This window comes from Lathyrus oleraceus, chromosome 7, assembly GCF_024323335.1.
Source record: "Lathyrus oleraceus cultivar Zhongwan6 chromosome 7, CAAS_Psat_ZW6_1.0, whole genome shotgun sequence".
Classification (NCBI taxonomy): Eukaryota; Viridiplantae; Streptophyta; class Magnoliopsida; order Fabales; family Fabaceae; genus Lathyrus; species Lathyrus oleraceus.
In genome coordinates, this window is record NC_066585.1 from 391,266,745 (window position 1) to 391,292,785 (window position 26,041).

The following is a 26,041-nucleotide window of genomic DNA, read 5'->3' on the forward strand; positions in this document are numbered from 1 at the left end:
CTGTGGGGTGCGCCAATGTTGCTAGTTAAGAAAAAGGATAACAATATGAGGTTGTGTGTTGACTACAAACAATTGAATAAAGTTACTATCAAAAACAAGTATCCTCTCCCGATAATTGATGATCTGATGAATCAATTGGTGTATACTTGTATGTTCAGCAAAATAGATTTAAGGTTAGGTTATCACCAGATTTGTGTGAAACCAGACGATATTCTGAAGACTGCATTCAGGACAAGGTATGGTCATTATGAGTATACAGTAATGCCGTTTGGAGTGTCTAATGCGCCAAATGTGTTCATGGAGTATATGAATAGGATTTTCCATCCTTGTCTGGATCAATTTGTGGCCGTATTCATCGATGACATCTTGATATATTCTAAGTTCGAGGAAGAATATGCAGAGCATCTAAAAGTTATATTGCAGGTCTTGAGAGACAAGAAGCCTTATGCCAAGTTTTCCAAGTGTGAATTTTGGTTAAAAGAAGTGAGTTTCCTCGGCCATGTGATTTCTAGTGGAGGAATTGATGTTGATCTGTCAAAAGTTGATGTTGCATTATAGTGGGATACTCCTAAGTATGCTATCGAGATTCGTAGTTTCCTTGGCTTAACTAGTTATTATCGAAGATTTATAGAAGGCTTTTGGAAGTTAGCACTACCTTTTACCCAGTTGTATCAAAAGGGTCAAGCTTATGTGTGGGATATTGCATGTGAAAAGAGTTTTGTAGAACTCAAGAAGAAATTGACGAGTGATCTAGTATTGATCTTGCCTAATCCGAGTGAGTCTTTTGTAGTATATTATGATGCGTCAAAGATGAGTCTTGGTGGTGTACTGGTGTAGAATGGTCTGGTCGTTGCTTATGCTTCAATACAATTGAAGGTTCATGAAAGGAATTATCCTACACATGACTTAGAGTTGGCTGTTCTGGTATTTGTTTTGCAGATTTGGAGGCATTATCTTTTTTGATCTAGGTTCGAAGTGTTCAACGATCACTAGAGCCTGAAGTATCTATTAGATCAGAAAGAGTTGAATATGAGGCAGATGAGATGGCTTGAAATTTTGAAGGATTGTGATTTTGAATTAAGTTACCATCCGGGTAAGGTTAATGTTGTAGTTGATGCATTGAGTAGGAAGTCCTTACATATGTCATTGCTTATGGTTCGAGAGTTAGAACTGATTGAACAATTCAGAGATATGAGTCTAGTGTGTGAAGAGACTCCTAATAGTGTGAAGTAAGGTATGCTGAAGCTGACTAGTGGTATTATCGAAGAAATCAGAGAAGGCCATAAATCTGATTTGGGTTTGCTTATGATGTGATGAGGTTCAGAGATAGGGCATGTGTTCCAGATGTTCCATAAATTAAGAAGAGCATTCTCGAGGAGGGTCACATAAGTGGTTTAAGTATTCATCCTGGTGCCACAAAAATGTATCAAGACTTGAAGAAATTATTTTGGTGGCCATGAATGAAGAAGGAAGTAACTGAGTTTATGTATGCTTGTTTGACTTGTCAGAAGTCGAAGATTGAACATCATAAAGCATTGGGTCTGATGCAACCGTTAAATATTCCAGAGTGGAAATGGGATAGCATTTCCATGGATTTTATGACAGGTATGCCAAATACTTTGAAGGGATGCGATTCAATTTGGGTGATTGTTGATAGATTGACCAAATTGGCTAATTTTATACCAATGAGGATAAATTATTCTTTGTACAAGATGGTTGAATTGTATATTGATGAGATTGTGAAACTGCATGGTATTCCATTAAGTATTGCGTCTGATAGATCTGAGATTCACATCATGTTTCATGGAGAATTTGCAGACAACTTTGGGTACTAAGTTGAGGTTGAGTATTACTTATCATCCGCAGACGAACGGTCAAACAGAGAGGACCATGCAGTCGTTGGAAGATTTGTTGAGGGCTTGTGTACTAGAACAAGCAGATGCTTGGGATAGCTACTTATCGTTAATGGAGTTTACCTACAACAATAATTATCATTCTAGTATTGGAATGGCACCGTACGAGGAATTGTATGGTAGGAGGTGTAGGACTCCTTTGTATTGGTATGAGTCATGCGAGAGTGTTGTGCTCGGACCTGAGATTATTCACCAGACAACTGAAAAGATCAAGATGATCCAAGAAAAGATGAAAGCATCACAGAGTCGTCAGAAAAGTTACTATAAGACCCCAATTTTGACCCTAAGATCCCTCATGCTATCTCATCATTTGCATTGGCTTTGGGATCACACCTCGGTATCCTTCTCACCCCTCATTCATTGGGTTTGTATTGGGAGAGATCACCAATCACTTTGTGATTGTATCATACTTTGTTTTTATTTTTTTACTAACCAAAATACCAAAAATATGTCTAATGTAGTTTCATTTCTTTTGTAGGTAGTGTGTACATCCACATGTGCCTTATCAAGCTCACATATAGGGTTTGAGACCCCTAAATGCAAGAGATCAATACAGGAAAGGTTCACATTGGCTTTAAGAATCATACATGGATCCCAATGTTCTTTATTTTTCATCTTTATCAAGAATTCATCAAGGGTTTGAAGCTTGTTTGCCTTGGAAGCCTTAATTCATCTGAGTATCTTGTGTGACTTTCTCAGTATGTTTCTTCAACAATTGGTAAAATAAATCAAGGGGTACTTCATTATACATCATCTTTAAGCATATATGATTCTCCATGATCCCCAAAGAGAAAACAAACTTGAAGTTTGCATGTTGGTTCAAAGAGGTTGACCAGAGAAATTCAACTGGTCAAAACTAGGGTTCCCTAGACCCTATCTCCTATAATTTTTGTCATATGAAAATGATTCCAAGATAAATATTACTCTTTATGACATTCCAAACAACTTTTATGTGTGCATCAAGAGATAATTTTTCTTGGAAAGTCAATTTGTATGGTGAAAGATTATAGGTCATTTTGTTTGGGCCCTAGATGGAAGGTCAACTTCCAAGAACCATAACTTGCTCAATTTTTATGATATGAAGGCCATCCAAGTTTCATGATTAATTGCAATATGTCTTATCCAACTTTTCTTCTTTGAGAAATGTAAAACTCTACTTGCAAGGGAATGTACCAAGGGTAAACATTATAGGTCATTTTGTGCCATCATCATTGAACAAGCAATTTTCCTCAACTTCTAAAATCTATAACTCCCTCATGAAAGATTCAAATGGTGTCAAATTTGTTACCAACTTAATTAGGAATGAAATAGCTACAACTTTTGAGAAAGAACCATTTTCATTTGAAGCTCATACCAAAATTTATTCAAGGATGATTTGCACATGATTTTGGACATATTCATATCATTTCATGGGCCTTGTGCACGCCCATGAAAGCATGCAAGCATGTAAGATGACATTGATATTTTTGAAATTTGATTTAAAGTGTGTGAAAAGAAATTGGATGGCTATAAATACATTTCCCTTGAGCTCATAATGAGGACCCTTCTTCCCCAGCTTTGGTTCTGCAACTCTTCCACCCTCCATTGATATGATAACCTTGAAGATTTCTCTTGAAATCGAGCTTCAATTCCAATTCTGTTTTAGAATTGAAACTCCAAGGGTCCAAGCCATTTGATCATCCATTTCACTTCCTGCAAGTTGGTAGAAGCAAGCCAAGCCAAATTGGAAGCAAGATCGAGCTCAATTGCATCAAGCCGAAGGTGATTTTAGTGAATTTTCTCTTCTTCGATTGTCCCTCAATTATCCACTATTTTGCTTCATCTTTGGTTGTCTGAAGACCTAATAATGTAGGCAACAAGATTGAGCTGCTTTGTGTTCAAATCGAAGCAACTCAATTCATACTCCTCAATTTTCAATTCACAATATCTCTCTCTATATAGTGAGAATTGGAAAATTCTGAGGGAAGATTCGAGTTCCTGACATTTTTCTCTTCAAATTAGTGTATGCATCTTTAATTTTCATGAACATTGGTGGTTGACCAGTGCAGTGAAGTCCACCGGAGAAGATGACCGGAGCCCTAGCTCTGATGATGTGTTGGCGTGTTTCCATATGATCATCTCCCCACGTTCTAATCCTGGCCTTTGTTTTTTTTGACTCATTTTGCCACGCATTGACTGAAGTGCACCATAGACCTTTAACATGTGGCCATTAGATCTGCCACCTCAATTAATGAGGGAGGTCTGATGGCCGAAGTTTGTTCCATTTATTTTATTAATTCTGACTTTATTTTAACTACCTTTATTTTGTTTATTTCATATTAAATTCATTTTTAATCCAAAAAGTTTGGGACTTTCAACAAAAATCTTTAAATATTTTCCTCTTCCATACTTTGAATCAAAATAATTTTTTGGATTAATTTTGATATTTTTTGTGAATTAAATGATTTTTGACTTGTTTTTAAATATTTTTAAATACTTCTGACTTTCCAAAAATTCTAAATTTTTTTTACCTTTGACCTTGTTTGACCTAGGATAAACCCCTTGGCCATTTATTTGTTGATTTGAAGGGATTTAAGGTTTTGTCCTTTTAAAAATGTATTTTATTCCATTTTTAATTTGATTTTTAGATGTTAATTGTTTAGAAATATTGTTGAGCCATTTGATTGACTTTGTGATATTTGACTTTCTGTTTGGCCTTGATCATGGTTAATTTGAATTTCCATTTGATCAATACTATTTGATTTATGGAGTTGATGAAATGAACATTTCTTCCCTCAAAATGAATGGATAATATTGATCAGATGAAATTCCTCATATGATCAATTTGGGTTTCTATTTCCCTTTCCCTATTCATCTTCATCCCTCTTCTTTCCCAATCCATCATTGACGAGTGATTTCTCTACAAGTTAAATGCTAGTTGATTCATCAATGACCTTGTGTCAGATGAATCAACATGATCCTGATTGAGATAGGTCCCTCCCATTTTATTTTTGTGTGTGGTATGCTTTAAGAGCTTAGTTCTTTGTACCATGTCTCTAGCATGCATTAACACCAACATTTTTATTGCCCTACCTCAGATAGTTGTGACTTCTACATAAGTCCAATTACGATTGCTTAGCATAAAGCTAAATTTGTCCCAAAAGGCATAACATTCTTGTAAGTGAGATTGTAAGTCTCCCATTCTTCATGGTATTGTATGGAGACTTGACATTTTTTCCATTTATATGAGCTAGTGGAGTACTTGTTGATTTATCCTAGTTGGAACCCTTCTCATAAATGGTGTCTTGGTTCATGTCTTCATACTTGTGAATGAATGATTGAGTGTTCTCCAAAGAATGACTAAAACCAATTGAATTCTTCATTAACATTTGACTAACTTCTTACTAATATTGCGTTACTTTCAAGTCATTTACTTAATGCAATTTAAATTTTAGTACCTTTATCATTCATTGCCATTTACATTTCATGAAATATGTTTATGTTTTAGTCATTTTCACTTTTCTCACTTGAGTCATATCTTGTGATTGTATATATTGCGTGTTTGTTATTTTGTTCTGTTTGTGGTCTTAGGACCTTAAAATACTTAATAACAATAAAAAACCTTAAAAAATATCTTGGTGGACTGTTGGACTTGATATGAACTTTTGGACTTATAATAAGCAACTTCCCTCTGCTTTGAGGACTTGGCCAATGCAACTATTTGAGACTGAGCTATCCTTGATTGTGCTTTTCATCTAATGCAAACATTGAGTGCCCTTGGTTCATCTGCCACTTTATCTCTGTGCTTAAAGTGTTACACTATTATTATTGTTGTTGTTTGATGATTGTTCCTATGATTTTGTCACAAGGAATATTTCATCTTAAACCTTTGAAGACATTTGAAGACTGCTTTCTTTTGGAATGCTTGCTTGGATATTATGGCCATCTTTATTTGATGCCTCTAATATTCATATTAATTTCTTGGATGTTTGTTTATGCTTGTTGCTTGCTCAAAAGTCCAGGGTATTCCTTTCATCTCCTCCTTTCCTTCTTAATTTTTACCATGAACTACAAGGTTTTGATACCTCATTTTTATGTTGATACGTAGGCATAAGACCGAAGGTCTTGTCAAACACAAAAATATAATTAATGAATTCTTTTCTCATCCCTTCACTCCTTTTTTATCAAACATTATTTTCAACAAAAAAACACTTGGACACAAAAAAGGGCTCCCTAGGAGTACCTAGGACACTTTGTGTGCTAATACCTTCCCTTTGTGTAACCAACCCCATTACCTGTAATCTCTGAGATTTATTAGTTTTGATTTGAAAACTTCTTATCTTTGGGTTTTGTACGTACTTATCCCTTCTCCTTTGGAAACAATAAAAACGCGGTGACGACTCTAGTTTTTATTGACGTCGAGTTTACCAATAGCTCGATGGTCATCAATTTACCGCTACAAAATAAAAGTGGCGAATCTGCTGAGGAGTAGTCCTCAGTGGGTTTAGCCTTTTTTTGTGTGTGTATATATTTGTATATTTGATGTTTGTTTGTATATATTGTTGTGTGATACTTTGTCTATTATGCTTGGTGACTTCTGAGTGGTGAGATAAGTTCTAACTCGAGCTTGAGTGCAACTTAAGATATGAGGGTGGTATAGTCATGTTGGCTTTAAAGGAGTAGTCTTGAAAGACTTGATGTATGATCCCCCGCTCAATGGAGACCTGTTTTGAGTTACTGATGTCACACGAGTAAGTCGTGGATATGCATTACTTTCTCTAATTAGGGCTCTAAGAAGTTGAGGACCGTAGAACATTTAACAAAACTTAGCCTCTTTTTAGGATATAGTGCAGAGACTATTCAAGTGTAGACTTGATAGCAGTTGTTACGCGATACTACACTCAGACGAGTTTCTCTTGAAAATACTATGGGTTGATGAGTCAGTCATCCTAACCCATAGTATCTGATAGATGGGATCATAACTCTGGGAACTTTTTAGAACATGATCTACATGTTTTTATCCTTAGTACACTCCTTTGGGATGGTTCTCAACCCGACTCCATGCTCGTGACTCACAACAAACCCTTTGATTCTCGGTTGATCCGATCGGTCTCATCAATATCAATGTAACTTAGGTGTTGATAAGGTGAAGAACCTAAATCCACCAAAATGGATGATTGATCTTGATGATGACTTGATCCATCCCTTGACCTTTGTTTTTGTTTTCCTTGTGTGTGATCCCTTATGTGTGATTGTCGCATTCATGCATACGTGTGCATCATAACATTCATCATAGTAATAACATTTTGAAGGAACTAAGATCTTATTTGCAAATTATTTTTAGACCATGTATTATGGATGAAGAAACACTAAAAAGTATAGTTTCAGATGTCCCGACTTGAGAGATTTAAGGAAACTATCATCCTTTGTATTAGATCCCTTGTACTTCAAGAAACGTCATGGGAAGCTTTTATATATACTGTCTACTGATGTGGTTGAAGGACTTTTGAGTGTCTCGGTGCAGTTTTATGAAGCTCTCTATTGGTACTTCACTTTTCCTGATTATCAGCTTGTGCCCATGTTATAAGAGTATGCCCATCTCTTGGGTATGCCCGTATCTAACAAGGTACCTTTTAGTGGATTGGAGGAGATCCCGAGATCTCAAGTCATAGCCGAAGCTCTTCACTTGAAGAAATCTGAGATTGATGCTAATTTGCTGAAGAAAGGAGGGATTATAGGGTTGACTTATGAGTTTCTCCTTGGTAGAGCTACTTCCTTTTCTCAAGCAGGTAGCATGGACGCTTTTGAAGCAATCTTTGTCTTGCTCATCTATGGTATATCTTTGTTCCCTAACATTGACAGTTTTATTGATGTTAACGCCATTAGAATATTCTTGATTGGGAATCTTGTTCCAACTTTGTTGGGTGACATGTATTTCTCTTTGCATTTGAGGAATTCTAAGGGTGGTGGAACCATTGTGTGTTGTGTTCCTCTTCTGTACAAGTGGTTTATTTCACACTTGCCACAGACGTCTGCTTTCTTTGAGAACCGACAAAGTCTACGGTGGTCTCAGAGACTTATGTCTCTCACTAATGATGACATTGTTTGGTATGATTTTGCTTTGGATAGCTTGGATATTATTGACAGTTGTGGTGAGTTCTCTAATGTGTCTCTCATTGGTACACAAGGAGGAATCAACTACAACCCTACCTTGGCCCGTCTTCAGCTTGGGTTCCCCTTGAAAGATAATCCTAATAACATTCAGTTAGAGAGTCTATTCTATCAGGAGGGTAAATATCCCCAGAATCTGAAGAGAAGAATGGTGCATGCTTGGCACAATGTTCATAGGAAGGGTAGAGTCGAGCTTGGTCGATGCAACTGTGTAGCTTTTGAAGCTTACACTACTTGGGTGAAGAAGAGAGCTCTAAAGTATAAGATGTTGTATGCTTGTGAAAGACCTATGTCTATGGTTATGGTTGAGCCATCAACTCTCCATAACCAAGATGTAGAGGAATTGGGAGATGCACTTGCCCAGATGAAGCAAGAGAGAGATCTTTGGGAAGAGCGGTTCCATGCTTTGAACCGAAAGCATGTGGAGTTGCAACTTGAGTCAAAAGACAAGGATGCACTCATTGAGTTCCTTGAAGAGCGCACAGTAAAGAGACACAGAGAGCCAGAGGATTTATTTTCCTCTAGTGTGCCTTAGCCTTCCGGTGCTTGGAAGAATATTGTTGATCGACTCGTCCTCGAGAAGGCTTACATGCAAAAAACTTCAAAGACAGAGATTCGGTGCATCCGAAGGAAGTACACTCCCTTGGCTAGTTCAATTGCTAGGGATCCTTAGGATGATAGTTTCCTTTTCTCTTGTATTTATATTTTGGTTTCTGAAATTGTACTTAGTGTAATCCTTCCAAATTTTATGAATAAAAAGAGATTTTATGGCAAATTGAATTGTTATTATTGTTGATTACTATTATTAATTGAAAATATTTGCAAATTAGACTTTGTATGTTCCTTGGAATTAAAAACAATAAAAAATAAAACATCTCATGCATCATTTGCATAATAGGTTTCTTCAGCGAGATGTCTTATGGTTCTTCTTCTGTGTATCTGACAAGCTGACTCATCACTATAAGACTCGAGCTAATCACCAGAGGAGAAAGGGGCATCTTGAACAAGAGAACATAGAGCTTAAGGGTGAGATTTCCAGGCTCACTGCTTTGATGGAGTATGTGATTGCCGCTCATAATCAACCATCTCCTCCTCCTACAACTCCTCCTCTTCAAAGGACTATGATTTCCGAGATTGCTTCAACGTCTATGCACGTAGTTGCTGCTAGCTAGTCTGTGCCTTCCATTCCTGCCAGATTCCCGTGGGGAATGCCATCAAACCTTGTGCCCGAAGGGTACGCTCTAACATTTTCTTCTATGCCGAAATCTAGCCCGGTCCTGTTTGTTCCTCCTCCCATTATGCATACTTTTCCCAGTGTAGAGGAAACCATTTATCACTCTGAGTCGTCTGAAAGCCCCGATGTCTATGAAAAGATGGACGAGATGAAAGACCAATTCCTTGAGTTGAGAAAGGAATTGAAGCCCTTAAGGGGGAAGGATATGTTTGATAAGAGTGTTGTTGAGTTGTGTTTGGTGCCCAACGTCAAGATCATAGTCAAGTTAAAGGTCCTAGACTTGAAAAATATAAGGGAAATACCTGTCCTCTGAGTTATCTTGTCATGTATGTTTGAAAGATGTCTACTCAGACAGACAATGATCAACTACTCATCCATTACTTCCAGGACTGTCTAACTGGTGTTGCACTCAGATGGTATATGGGCTTGGACAATGCTAACGTCCGTACTTTTAATGACTTGGGTGAGGCTTCGTCAAGTGTAACACCCCCCACACTAATACTACTCAAATACAACATACAATTGCATAATCAGAGTAAATTAAAGCATGCATACACGAGGGCATCACATTTACTTCTGCCAGAAACAACACATGCCATGGTCACATACAAGTAACACAAATTATAAATCAAAAACAAATAACCAACATGCAAACTCACACAGCGGAATAACATCTCTCTTCATAAATGGTAAATAATGATGATTCCCCTAAATCATCTCCCACAAAATATCGTTTTAGGCTCTAAGGCCACTCAACATCAAAACCAATGTATCCAAATAACAAGATAAAAGAGAGCACAACAATATCTCTCAACATCAAAACAAATACAAATAATCCCATAAACTCAAGTGTTACATGACCAGAGCACTATAGACTACTTAGTTAAAACATAATAAGAACTAGCCTCCGAATCTAATCCTTGTGCGAAACACCACTATCTTTGGTACCTGAGCGATGTCGCAATAGAACACAATTCCAACAAAAGGGTGAGAATTCAAATCATTATAGAAAAACATAATAATGTGAAATGTATAACAAACATACATATATTATTAGAATTTGTCACACTTCATACAAACGTGCATCATATCATCTTATTCAAGAATCACATGTTTACCATCATACAACATGGCTCAACAATCCACAAGTATTCATTTATAAATACTAAACGATGTACAAAAGTCATATTTCACAACATATCGATTTCATGTACATATTATCATCCATCATCATTTACAAATCATCATCAAATACGTAAACAACTTTCACATGATTCCATGATGTATACAAGTCACCATTTCATCACATATATCACAAATATGCACACATATCACATCAATAACACATCCATAATTCACATCAAATGGATCACCTAAAACCCACGTATATGCATATTTACCAATATCATATCCACACAATCATATCATATAATCACACAAACAACAATTCACACTGACACGTGCGACTCAATGTGTGACTCAATGTGATATGCATGTGGATCCCATCCGTTATCATTTCCGGCTTGCCGGGTGTCTCTCAAATAGACTAGATAAGCACCTCTAAAGCTCTATTCGGCCTTAAGCTTTGAAACCCCATTCGGCGTTAGGTTTGGGACAAGTAAATAATCTACGCGAGATTACCCAACATTGCCTCTTTCATAGACTCATGCTAGTGTAAGTGTGCAACAACAACAACAAGACTCATGCAATTAAGACGATCACAATCCCTTAATCATACATAAGCATATCACATCCAACATTTGTACAACATACACCTAACATGTCTTCAATCCCAAACAATATATCAAATAGCATTCATCATCTCATCACAACATATTAACATAAAGCAAACAAGCCAATTCATGTTATTCATCAAATTCACCAATTTACATCATCACATACATAATTTCAAGTATTATGTTTCTTCACAAAATCCATCTAAAACCATCCAATACATGCCAAACAATAGAAAACATGTCATTCACATTCACCACACATATAACATACAATCACATTAGGATTCTTTTGATAAAATATTAATCTACTGTTATCAAAATGAATATCACGTTGTAGATAATATTCTTAGCTTCGTAACGGTCCAAACGACACCTCAAACGGAGTTACGGTTCAAAAGTTATTGAATTTACAAGTTTTTTAAAATGCTGTCAAAACCAGAAAATTTGTTGTTGTGAAATGCAGTAAAAAAACAGAAAATTTGCCGTTGCGAAAATGCCGTCAAAAATCAGAAAATTTGCTGTTGCAAAAATGCTGCTGTCCAGCACGAATTTTCATCATAAAACCACATTAATCCATCATTTTTCATGAAATAAATAGTTATACAACCTATATATATCATATAGCAACTATTAGGATCATAGAAGCAAGATTCTAAGCTCCACTAATTCTCACCAAAATCTCAAATCAACCATTTTCAAGTGAAACTCAAACATGTAATTATACGCCAAATCATGTTCTATACATACCCATTCATGGAATTCAATATAGAAACATCATAGCATAACATAAACATCAATTTCATGGATTAAAACATAAATACATGTTAGGGTTTCTCAAAAATCAAAATCTCCAAATCCTAAGTTCATGATATCTAACCCACATACATTACATACATTATGTTTATCCATAACCACTTGAAATCTCACCCTTACCTTAGTATAGATGAAATCTCTAGGTCCTTCTTCTTCTAGTTTACTCTTCTCCTCTTTCCCTTCTCTTCTCTTCTATGCTCTCTTCTTCTCTTTTTTTTCCAAAACTAACTCTAATCTCTAAAACCATTACTGCCTTTTTAACTCATAATGGGCTTAACCCACTTATCCATTCGTTCTAATTAATTAGGCATATTACTAGACAATTTCTATTTCTACTCATAAAATACAATTATTCAAATAACACATATATTCAAATAATCACCAGAACATATATTTAATTAATTATCATACCTAATAATGATTAATTAAAAGAAACACCTAATAAATAAATACAGAAATTAAATCGGGGTGTTACAGCTCTCCCCCACTTGAAATATATTCATCCTCGTAAATTACCTCAAGTAAACAACTCGGGATATGAATCCCTCATATGACTCTCAAGCTCCCACGTCACATTTCCACTAGCCATTCCTCCCCAAATGACTTTGACCAAAGCGATCTCTTTACCACGGAGTTGTTTCACCTCTCTATCTTCTATCCACATAGGTAATGTCTCCATGGTCAAATTATATCTAACCTCAACATCATCTAATTGGACAACATGCGAAGGATCCGCAATGTATCTCCTCAATTGAGACATGTGAAACACATCATGGAGATTAGCGAGTGACGGCGGCAACGTAACCCGATACGCCACATCACCTAATTTCTCGGAAACCTGATATGGACCATAAAATACGGCGTTAACTTACACGACTTCAATGCTCTACCAACACCTATTACCGGTGTAACTCTTAAAAACACATGATCATCTACCGCAAACTCAAGCGCTTTCCTTCTCTTATCATGGTAACTCTTCTGACGAATATGAGAAACCTTCATCTTCTCTTTGATCATTTTAATCTTATTAATAATTTGTTGAACTATCTCAGGTGCAACCACAACACTCTCTCCAGATTCGTACCAACACAAAGGTGTCCTACACCTTCTACCATACAAAGCTTTAAATGGAGCCATACCAATACTTGAATGAAAACTATTGTTGTAGGTAAACTCAATCAAAGGCAAATAACTATCCCAAGCACCTCCCTGTTCCAAAACACAGGCTCTCAAAAGATCCTGAAGCGACTGAATCGTCCTCTCAGTCTGACCATCTGTCTGTGGATGATAAGCAGAACTCAAACACCACTTTGTACCCAAAGCAGATTGCAAACCTTCCCAAAATCTCGAAGTGAACCTTGCATCCCTATCTGACACAATGCTAGGCAAAATACCATGCAAACTGACAATTTTCTCAATATACAGCTTTGCAAGCCTCTCCATCGGATAATCCATTCTAATCGGAATAAAGTGAGCAGATTTCGTCAACATGTCCATAATAACCCAAATAGCTTCACAATTACTCGGAGTCCTAGGTAAACCATAAACAAAATGCATAGAAATACTATCCCATTTCCATTCAGGAATAGATAACGGTTGTAACAAACCTGACGGCTTCTGATGCTCAATCTTCGATTTCTGACAAATCAAACACGAATACACAAATTCCACTATCTCTTTCTTCATACCAGGCCACCAAAATAATTTCCTCAAATCTTGATACATCTTAGTAGCACAAGGATGAATACTTAAACCACTACGATGTCCTTCATCAAGAATCCTCTTTCTCAAATCCGAAACATCGGGAACACAAACTCTATCATGACACCTCATGATACCATTCTCATCAATCTGAAAATCACCACCTTTACCTTGTATGATCAACGTCAATCGATCTACCAAAACCAAATCAGATTTCTGACCTTCTTGAATCTCATCCAAAATTCCACTAGTAAGCTTCAATATACCAAGCTTCACTCCAAAAGAAGTCTCTTCATAAACCAAACTCATATCTCGAAATTGTTCAAGCAAATCCAATTCTCGCACCATCAACATCGACATATGCAAATATTTCCTACTCAAAGCGTCGGCTACAACATTCGCTTTGCCAGGATGGTAATTCAAACCAAAATCATAATCCTTGAAGAATTCCAACCATCTCCTTTGCCTCATATTCAACTCTTTCTTATCGAACAAATAATTCAAACTCTTGTGGTAACTAAACACATTGAATCTCAACCCAAACAAATAATGTCTCCAAATCTTCAAAACAAGCACAATAACAGCTAATTCCAAATCATGAGTCAGATAGTTCCTCTCATGCACTTGGAGTTGCCTTGAAGCATAAGCTACAACTTGTTGATACTGCATTAACACACCTCTTAAATCCATCAAAGAAGCATGGCAATACACAACAAATGGTTCTGATGGATTCGGTAAAATCAAAACAGGAGCAATAGTCAATCTCATCTTCAGCTCTTGAAAACTATCTTCACACTATGCAGTCCAAATGAAAGCTTGACCTTTCCTAGTCAAATGCGTTAACGACAAAGATATCTTAGAAAAGCCTTCAATAAACTTTCGATAATAACTTGCCAAACCAAGAAAACTACGAATCTCAGACACAGATTTCGGCGCTTCCTATTGAGATATAGCCTCAATCTTAGAAGGATCAACCGAAATACCACCACTAGAGATCACATGGCCTTGGAAACTCACTTCCTTCAACCAAAACTCGCACTTTGAAAGTTTAGCAAACAACTGCTTCTCTTTCAATACAGATTAAACAATCCTCAAATGCACAGCATGATCCTCTTCATTCTTCGAATAGATCAAAATATCATTGATAAACACAACGACAAACTTATCGAGATATTTATGAAAAATAAAATTCATGTACCCCATAAATACACTAGGTGCATTCGTCACACCGAAAGGCATCACCGAATACTCATCGTGTCCATACCTTGTTCTAAAAGTAGTCTTCTGAATATCTTTAGCTTTCACACGGATCTGGTGATACCCAGACCTCAAATCAATCTTGTTAAACACACAAGCACCAACCAACTGATCCATCAAATCATCAATCCTCAGAAGCATATACTTATTCTTGATAGTAACCTTATTCAGTTATCTGTAATCCTCACACAACCTCATAGTACCTTCTTCCTTCTTAACTAACAAGACAGGTGCACCCCATGGTGACACACTCAGACGAATAAACCTCTTATCAAGTAAATCTTCTAGTTGACTCTTCAACTCTATCAACTCAGATGGTGACATCCGTTACGGAGCCATCAATACCGGACTAGTACCAGGAATTAAATCAATCGTCAACTCAACTTCACGTTCAGGCGAGAAATCTCTAACCTCATCAGGAAACACTTTAGGACAATCACGAACAACTGGAAATTCACCCATTGTTCTATTTTCATTAAGCTTCAAACTTGCCACCAACATAAACACTTCAGCACCATTTCGCATAGATTCATTCACTTGTTGAGTAGACAAGGATAAATCACCTTCCTTCTCTGGCTCAAGAAAAAGAACAGCTTTCGCAAAACAATTGATATAGACAGGGTTGGCCCTCAACCAGTCCATTCCCAAAATAACATCAAGTTGACTCAATGGAAGACACACTAAATCAACTTCAAAATCATTATCACAAATATTCAACGGACATTTCAAACAAACAGATGAAGTAGTCACTGAACCCATAGTCGTAGTATCAATAACCATGCTTCCACGCATAACAGATAACTCAACATTCAATCTCTTAGCACAATCCAAATAAATAAAAGAATTCATTGCACCGATATCAATAATAGCAATCAAAGGCATATTATTAATAAAGCACGTACCTCGAATCAATCTTTCCTTAGCAGAAGTATCAACACTGGACAATGCAAACACTTTCCCTTTGGCTTGTTCCTTCTTCGGCTTATTACACTTGGTACTAATGTGCCCTTGCTCACCACAGTTGTAGCAAGTCACATTCGAACCAACTCTGCAATCAAAAGATTTGTGACCTTGCTTGCCACACTTGAAAGAAGTCACGTTGACCTTAGGACATTCGGGAGCATGATGTCCCTCAACACCACATCTGAAGCACTTGTCAGGAGTGTGAGATCGTCCCCCACTCGGCTTCTTGCCATCATAAGCTTTCTTCTTACCATCATACGACTTCCATCGGAATCACCCTTTTCATTTCTTATTATGCAAGGACTTGTAATGAGAAGCACTCTCACGGCAATCCTCATCATAGATCCTACTCTTGTTAACCAACTCAGAAAATCTCGTAATCTGTTGGTAACCAATTGCCTTCTTGATATCAGGTCTCAAGCCATTCACAAACTTAAGACACTTGGATCTCTCAGCATTAGCAGTATTATAATGGGGACAAAATTTGATAAACTCCTCAAACTTTGCAGCATACTCAGCTACGGTACCATTACCTTGCTTTAACTCAAGGAATTAAATTTCCTTCTTTCAACGAACATCTTATGGAAAATACTTCTCTAGAAAAGCATCATGGAAAAGTTCCCAAGTCACTTTAGTGCCATCCTCATCAAATCTCTGAATAGTGTTGCCCCACCAATCCTTAGCTTCTTTCTCAAGCACATGAGTGCCAAACTGCACCTTCTGCGCATCTGAACAGTTCATAACTCAAAATATTTTCTCAATCGCCTTCAACCATTCTTGAGCTTTGTCAGGTTCATGAGCTCCTTCAAAAGTTGGCAGATTGTTCCTCTGGAACTTCCCCAAAGCACGAAACTCATCAGCATCACGCTCTCGATCACCAACATTCATTTGCGGAATGGCACCAGCCAACAAGGTCAATTCCTCTGCAAGCGCATCATCATTCCTTCCAGCAACCATCTTCCTGTTACACAAACCAAACAACCACAACAATAGGAATTGTTAAACAAACTGTATCGATTGTGTCATACACACAAATCTGATACAATGGAATCAAACAAATTCATAACCTGGCCGAATGACCGATCGTGCTCTGATACCACTAATGTAACACCCCCCAAACTAATATTACTCAAATACAACATACAATTGCATAATCAGAGTAAATTAAAGCATGCATACACAAGGGAATCACATTTACTTCTGCCATAAACAACACATGCCATGGTCGCATACAAGTAACACGAATTATAAATCAAAATCAAATAACGAACATGCAAACTCACACAGTGGAATAACATCTCTCTTCATAAATGGTAAATAGTGATGATTCCCATAAATCATCTACCACAAATATCATTTTGGACTCTAAGGCCACTCAACATTAAAACCAACATATCAAAATAACAAGATAAAAGAGAGCACCACAATATCTCTCAACATCAAAACAAATATAAATTATCCCATAAACTCAAGTGTTACATGACCAGAGCATTATAGACTACCTAGTAAAAACACAACAAGAACTAGCCTTCGAATGTAATCCTTATGCGAAGCACCATTATCTCCGGTACCTGAGCGTTGTCGCGATAGAACATCATTCCAACAGAAGGGTGAGAATTCAAATCATTATAGAAAAACGTAATAATATGAAATGTATAACAAACATACATATATTATTAGATTTCATCACACTTCATACAAACATGCATCATATCATCTTATAAAAGAATCACATATTTACCATCATACGACATGGCTCAACAATCCACAAGTATTCATTTACAAATACTAAACGATGTACAAAAGTCATATTTCACAAGATATCAATTTCATGTACATATTATCATCCATCATCATTTACAAATCATCATCAAATATGTAAACAACTTTCACATGATTCCATAATGTATACAAGTAACCATTTCATCACATATATCATAAACATGCACACATATTAGAACAACAACACATCAACAATTCATATCAAATGGATCACCTAAAATCCACGTATATGCATATTTACCAAAATCATATCCACACAATCGTATCACATAATCACACAAACAACAATTCACACCGACACGTGCGACTCAATTTGTGACTCAATGCGATATGCATGTGGATCCCATTCGTTATCATTTTTGACTTGCCGAGCGTCTCTGAAATAGACTAGATAACCACCTTTAAAGCTCGATTCAACCTTAAGCTTTCAAACCCCATTCGGCATTAGGTTTGGGACAAGCAAATAATCTACGCGAGATTAGCCAACATTGCATATTTCATAGACTCATGCTAGTGTAAGTGTGCAACAACAACAAGACTCATGCGATTAAGATGATCGCAACCGCTTAATCATACATAAGCATACCACATCCAACATTTGCACAACATACACCTAAAATGGCTTCAATCCCAAACAATACATCAAATAGTATTCATCATCTCATCACAACACATTAACATAAAGCAAACAATCCAATTCATGTTATTCATCAAATTCACCAATTCACGTCATCACATACATAATTTCAAGTATTATGTTTCTTCACAAAATCCATCTAAAACCATCTAATACATGCCAAACAATAGAAAACATATCATTCACATTCACCATACATATAACATACATCCACATTAGGATTTTTTTGATAAGATATTAATCTACTGTTATCAAAATTAATATCACATTATAGATAATATTCTTAGCTTCGTAATGGTTCAAAAGGCACCTCAAACGGAGTTACGGTTCAAAAGTGTTTGAATTTACAAGTTTTTCAAAATGCTGTCAATACTAGAAAATTTGCTGTTACGAAAATGTTGTCAAAAACCAGAAAATTTGTTGCAAAAAAGCTATTGTCCAACATGAATTTTCATCATAAAACCATATTAATCCATCATTTTTCATGAAATAAATAGTTATACAACCTATATCTATCTGTAAGACCCCAATTTTGACCCTAAGATCCCTCATGCTATCTCATCATATGCATTGGCATTGGGATCACACCTAGGCATTCTCCTTACCCCTCATTCATTGTGTTTGCATTGGGAGAGATCACTAAGCACTTTTGATTGTATCATACATTTTTTTTTATTATTTACTAACCAAAATACCAAAAATATGTCAATGCATAGTCTATTGTTTTTGTAGGTAGTGTACATGCTCACCTATGCTCTATCAGGCTCATATCTAGGGTTTGAGACCCTCATTGCTAGGATATCAAACAATAATTGTTTACTTTGGCTCTAAGTGTCATATATGAATCCCCATGATCTTCACATGTTATTTTGATCAAGAAATCATCAAGAGTTTGGAGTTGGTTTGCCTTGGAAACCCTAATTCATCTAGGTATCTTATGTGACTTCTTCAACAAGTTTCTTCAACAATTGATACAAAATTTCAAGGGATACTTCAAATTAAATCATATTATGCATATATGATCCTCCATGAGTCCCAAAAGTCAAGAGAATATCAAGCTAGCAAGTTGGTTCATGGTGGTTGATCAGAGGATTTCAACTGGCCAAAATTGGGGTTCCTTAGACCCTATCTCCTACAATATTTATCATATGAAAATGATTCCAAGAGAAACGTTACTCTAAATGACATTCCAAACAACTTTCATGTTAAGGTCAAGAGCTAGTTTTGCTTGTAAAGTCATTTTTTATGGTGAAAGATTATAGGTCATTTTGTTTAAACCCTAATTTGGAGGTCAATTTCCCAAGATCATAACTAGCTCATTTTGTATGATATGAAAACCATTAAAATTCCATGATCAAATTCAAGATGTCTAATTCAACTTTGATGTTTGGAGGAAGTGCAAATTCAACTTGCAAATGCATTTTCCAAGAGGAAACATTATAGGTCATTTTGGGCCAATACCATTGAACAAGTAATTTTCCTCAACTTCTAAAATGTATAACTCCTTCATGCCAAATCCAAATGATGTCAAATTTGTGGCCATATTGAATTTATTTGAAAGAGCTACAACGTTGATGAAGTAACCTTTCTCATTTAAAACCCATAGAAAAAGTTATTCAAGGTGGAAGAAGTGAACATAGGACTTGGTACTTAGAATTGTTTTGGATATGTTTGCTTTTCCAAACTTCCACCTCAAAATTCATCATGATCCAAGCTTCAAATGAAAAAGTGTTCAACATGAAAGTTGTTCCTCTTGATCTAGCCTTTCCAAAAAGTCCAAAAGCATCTCATTTTGGAAAAGTATGAATGACTTGTGCATGGCTTAAAGTTGAAGGACCATTTGGATAATTTGAAGTTCCACTTTTCATACACGAGTGCATGGCTTGTCAACATGATTTCAGCATTGCTTACACACAATTTTGGACCTAAGTGCATCATTTGATGGGCCTATCACACGCCCATGCAAGTGAGATTTTCAACTTTGGCCAAAAATGGAAGTGTGCAATTATCAATCTCCTTGGCTATAAATAGAAGCCCTCTTGCTCAGAATTGGGACCCTAGCGCGCAAACCTTGAATCAGCAACCTTAAACCCTCACCATTAAAGGATAAGCTTGAAGATTTTCTTTGAAAATCGAGTTTGAATCTCCTATTATTTTTGATATTGAAACTCCAAGAGTTCATCCATTTCCTTGATCCATTTCCATTCCATCAAGCATCTGAAACAAGGCCAAGCATAATTGAGAGCAAGATCGTGCCAATCTGAAGTTGTAGTGAAGGTGATTTTCAGAATTTTCCATCTCTTCAATTCTCACTCAATTCTCCACTATTCTTGTTGATTTTTGGTTGTCTGAAGTCCTACCAATGTAGGCGAGAAGATTGAGTTGCTTTGAGGTCAAATCAAAGCAACTCTTATCATCATCCTCAAAATTCAACTCTGTGTATCTTTCTATATACTTGGAGTTAGACAAAATTGAGGCCAAATTCGAGCTCCTGGGCATTTTTTCTTTAAATTCATGTCCTCCTTTTTCATTTTGGTGATGGTTGAAGGTGGACCAGTCCGGTGAGGTCCACCAGAGAAGTAGACCGGAGCTTTGGCTCTAACGATATGTTGGCGTGTCTCTGAACCACACGATCCATTCATTTTGTTTTAATCTTAGGCGTTGGTTTTGATTACCACATGTGCAACGCTGTTGACTCAAGACCACATGGAATGCGCGCTAGAGACCATCTAATCTTCCACCTCAATTAAAGAGGGAGATCAGTTGATCCGCGTATTTTGTTAATTTATGATTTTCATTTTAATTGTTTTATTTTTATTAACTCATATTAATTTTAATATTGATCCAAAAAATATGGTACTTTCATCATAAAAATTCAAATATTTTTCTTTCATTTTTTGAATTAAAATTATTTTTTGGATCAATATTAATATTTTTCATGATTTAATTGTTTTTGTGCATATTTTTAATTGTTTAAAAATACTTTTGCATTTCCAAAAATAATGAATTTTTTCTCCAAGGTACCTTGACCTTATTTGACCTATGATAAATCTCTTGACCATTTAATTGGTGTTTTGAAGAGGTTTAAGGTTTTTAATCAAACATAATTTAATTTAATGCATTTTTTAGTTTATTTTTAATTGTTTAATTAAGAATAAATTGTGTTGAGCTATTTTTATTGACTTGTGAAGTTTGACTAATGTGTTTGGCCCTTGGTCAAGGTTGATTTGACATTGTTGGATTAAAATCATTGGATTTAGGGCATTGATGGAATGTACATTCTATCTCCCAAAATGAATGAATGATTTTAATTTGATAAAATCCTTCCCTTGTCTAATTTGTGTTTGTCTCACTTCCCCTCCCTCTTAATCTTCAATCCCCTTCTATCCCATTCATTTCATTGACCTATGATATCCCTATATCCTAAGGCTAATTTGTTGTTAAACCAATACAGGTATGAATGAGATTAGGTCCACCCTTTTTCCATTTTCTTTTAAGTGTGGTATGTTTTAGGAGTATGGTTTATTATACCATATCTCTAACATGCATTAACACTAAAATTTCTATTTCCCGGCCTCAGATAGTTATGACTTCTACATAAGTCCAATTACGATTACTTAACATAGCGCTAAATTTTGACCCAAAAGCATAGCATTCTAGTAAGTGAGATTGTAAGTCTCCCCCCTTTCATGGTATTGTGTGGAAACTTGACCTTTTTTCCTTTCTTTGGAAGATGTCTTGGTTCAAGGATCCATGCTTGTGAATAGAGGGTTGAGTGTTCTCCAAAGAATGACTTAAACAATTGGAAAGAAAAAACAATACTCACACCTAATCAACTAACATTTGACTAACTTTTAATTTCAAGTCATTTACCTTATGCACTTTAAATTCAAGCCATTTATCATTTGTCATTATACATATAATTTAACTTGTTTATTTTAATGCCATTTTTACTTTGCGCACTTGAGCCATATGTTGCTAATATATTGTGATTGTATATACTTGTCGTATACCTTGTTTGTGTTTGTGGTCTTAGGACCTTAATGTACACAACAACAACAAAAACCCTTAAAAAATGTTTGTGTGGACTGTTGGATTTGATCTGAGACTTGGACTTAGAATTATGAAACACTCCCATTGCAAAAGGACATGGCCAATGCCAACTTTTCTGAAGCCAAGCCATAGTGAATTGAACTTTCTTTTGATGCAAGTATTGAGATCCCTTTTGAGTTCATCTGCTACATGGTCTTGATGAAAATGTTATTTTGGACCTGTGTCTAATGCCTTATTCTGAGACATTCAAGGAGTATGTCATCTGATACATGGGGAAGATTATGAAAAAGACTATGGAGTTGCTAGTTTGGATATGGCTATCTTTATTTGATGCCTTGCTCTTCATCTTACTTGCTTATTGATATTGCTTGATTTTAAAGTCCAAAGGAAAAATGGGTTTCTACATGACATTCTTGTCTATTGGATTGCATCCCACCGGTCAGATCTTTTCAACTCTTAACTTTTAAATTCTTGCTTAGGATTAGTCTCTTCATCTCCTCCCATTTCTTAAATTTCAAATCTCTCCCCCTTTCAAAATCTTCTTTACTTGTGATTTTTAAACTTAGACTCTTTATTGCAAATTAGAAACTTTGGTCTTATGCCATTTCATTTTTAACTTTTCTTTCTTAATCAAACTTGTAAATGAAATTAACCATACTTGACTTAAAATTCAAAAGACAAAAAGAACTAACACTCATTCAGACTCTTTTAGGCCTTTTGTGCCTCTTTCAAACTTAAACTTTTGTTAAAATCAATCAACTCACTTTGAAATTGATACCACGAACTACGAGGTTTTGATCCCTCATTTTTATGTTGGTACGTAGGCACAAGTCCGAAGGTCTTGTCAAACACAAAAATATAGTTAATAAATTCTTTTCTCATCTTCCCACTATATTTATTGCAAACATCTTTTATGCCAAAACACATACACACATAAAAAGGGCTCCCTAGGAGTACCTAGGACACTTTGGGTGCTAACACCTTCCCTCTGTGTAACCAACCCCCTTACTTGTAATCTCTGGCATTTTATTAGTTTTGATTTGAGAACTTCTTATCTTTGGGTTTTGTTCATACTTTTCCCTTTTCCTTTGGAAACAATAAAAGCGTGGTGGCAACTCTGGTTTTATTGATGTTATGTTTATCCATAACTTAATGGTCATGAATTTACCGCTGCAATATCATATAACAACTATTAGGATCATAGGAGCAAGATTCTAAGCTCCACTAGTTTTCACCAAAATACCAAATCAACCATTTTCAAGTGAAACTCAAACATGAAATTATACACCAAATCATGTTCTATACACATACCCATTCATGGAATTCAATATAGAAACATCATAGCATAACATAAACATCAATTTCATGGATTATAACATAAACACATGTTAGGGTTTCTCAAAAATCAAAATCCCCATATCCTAAGATCATGATATCTAACCGACATACATTACATACATTATGTTTACCCATAACCACTTGAAAACCCACCATTACCTTAGTATAGATGAAATCTCTATGTCCTTCTTCTTCTAGTTTCCTCTTCTCCTCTTTGTCTTCTCTTCTATTCTATTCTCTCTTCTTCTCTTATTTTTACAAAATTAACTCTAATCTCTAAAACTCTTACTATCTTTTTAACTCATAATGGACTTAACCCACTTATCCACCCATTCTAATTAATTAGGCCCATTACTAGACATTTTCTATTTCTACTCATAAAATTCAATTATTCCAATAACTCATATATTCAAATAATTTAAATAATCACCAGAACACATATTTAATTAATTATCACACCAAATAATGATTAATTAAAATAAACACCTACTAAATAAATATGGAAATTAAATTGGGGTGTTACATCAAGCAATATAAGTATAATGTTGATATGACTCGTGATCGAGATCAATCGCGGTCGATGTCCCAGAAAGATAAAGAGGCACTCAAGGAGTACGCCCAAAGATTGAGAGAGCTTGCTGCTCAAATTAGCCCACCCTTAGAGGAGTAATAAATGACCAAGATCTTTTTGAAGACGCTGAGTTCGTTTTATTATGAACAGATGATTGCTAGTGCTCCTAATGATTTCACTGAAATGGTGAACATGGGGATGCGATTCGAAGAAGGTATCCGAGAAGGACGGTTATCCAGAGATGAGGCTTCTGCAAGTAAGAAATATGGTTGTGGTTTCTCCAAAAGGAAGGAAGGAGAAACCAATGCAGTGTCCATGGAGAAGCAGAGAAGACCTCTTATGAGGAAGAATTCCAGTCTCGTCAACATCATCATTAGGTATCGTCAGTAATTCCGGTATTCACTAATAATTCAACAAATAAATCATTTCCCATTCAACAACAACATCAACTATAGGCACAACAATGCACCAAATACAACAATAATAATCATCATCAAAATTTTGAGATGAAGGAGGTCTCTTTTGACCCTATTCTAATGACTTATGAAGAATTATATCCTTCTTTGGTTGTCAAGAATCTGATTCAACCAAGAAATCCTCCACATACTCCTGAACCTTTACCATGGTGGTTCAAGCCTGATTTGCATTGTGCTTCTCATCAGGCAGTTCCCAGCCATGACATTGAAAACTACTATCCTTTGAAGTATGAGGTTCAGAAGTTGATTAAGGGAGGTATGGTGTCCTTTGAGGATCGCGCACCTAATGTTAAAGCAAATTCGTTGCCTGCTATTGGCAATGCTTGTGTGAATATGGAAGATGGTTGTCCTGGGAATTTCATGGTTTTTGATGTCCGTCGTATTCGAAGGTCGTTGGTGGAGATTCATATGGACCTATGCTTGGTTAGTGACTGTGAGAATGACCATGATGGTTGTGTTATCTGTAGTGTCAACCCTCGAGGATGTGTAATTGTCAAGAGGGATATTCAGAAACTGATGGATGAAGGTTTTTTTCAAATTCAACAATCCAGGTATACGAGGAATAATATAAATGTTATCGTGCCAGTATTCAAGACCCCAAAGTGGATAGTTATTCAGTTTGATAGCAACAACATAAATGTTAACAGATCGGTATCGTCGTTGGTTATACGGTTAGCGGGCCCTATCCCCTATTCATCTGATAAAGTTGTGCCTTATAAGTACAATGCTACCGTGATTGAATGTGCAAGAGGTTCCTCTTCCCGGTGCAAATTCAGTGGTAAGCATTGCAGATGTAGTGAAGGTGACCCGTAGTGGTCATGTGTTTGGCCCTGTATCTCCTAAAGTTGTGGAAGATGTTACAGTGGGTAAGAAAGCAGATGTTCCTACAGTTGATCCAGTTAATGCTCCAACTTGTCAGTCTAGTGAGTCCATAGGGTTAAAGATTAATGATGATGATGAGTTACTTTGTTTAATCGAATTGAGTTTAACTTTGTGGAGCATCTACTCCAAACGCCATCAAATATTTTTATGTTATCATTATTAATGAACTCCGAAACGCATAGAGAGGCTTTGCAGAAGGTGTTGGAGCAAGCCTACGTAGAGCATGATGTTACTGTGGATCAATTCGACCATATTGTTTCCAATATTACTTCTTGTAATAACCTGAGCTTTTGCGATGAAGAACTTCCCGAGGAAGGTAGAAATCACAACTTGGAACTCCATATTTAAATGAATTTCAAAGAGGACACTTTGTCTAATGTATTGGTTGATACTGGTTCATCACTGAATGTGTTGCCCAAGTCAACATTGGCAATACTTTCTTATCAAGGTGCCCCGATGAGGTACATTGGTGTTGTGGTTAAAGCGTTTGATGGATCCCGAAAAACTATCATTGGAGAGGTGGACCTTCTTGTTA

The 26,041-nt window shown here is 36.1% G+C and overlaps 1 protein-coding gene across 1 annotated transcript; it reads right to left on the bottom strand.

Moving 5' to 3' along the window:
* Positions 1–16,049: 16,049 nt before the first annotated feature.
* Positions 16,050–16,990, bottom strand: LOC127103988 (uncharacterized). Its single transcript, XM_051041215.1, has 4 exons — positions 16,947–16,990; positions 16,533–16,728; positions 16,398–16,487; positions 16,050–16,304 (listed from the first exon to the last, which is right to left on the bottom strand). Exons 1-4 carry the CDS (start codon positions 16,988–16,990, stop codon positions 16,050–16,052), a joined length of 585 nt encoding a protein of 194 aa, XP_050897172.1.
* Between the last annotated feature and the right edge of the window lie 9,051 nt (positions 16,991–26,041).

Coding starts and splice junctions, on each gene's coding strand:
- LOC127103988 (XM_051041215.1), bottom strand. CDS start 16,990: ATGGCATGTGTTGTTTATGGCAGAAGTAAATGTGATTCCCTTGT. Junction 16,488..16,532: donor AAGCTCAAGAATGGTTGAAG/GCGATTGAGAAA, acceptor TCAGATGCGCAG/AAGGTGCAGTTTGGCACTCA. Junction 16,305..16,397: donor TTGATGAGGATGGCACTAAA/GTGACTTGGGAA, acceptor CTTGAGTTAAAG/CAAGGTAATGGTACCGTAGC.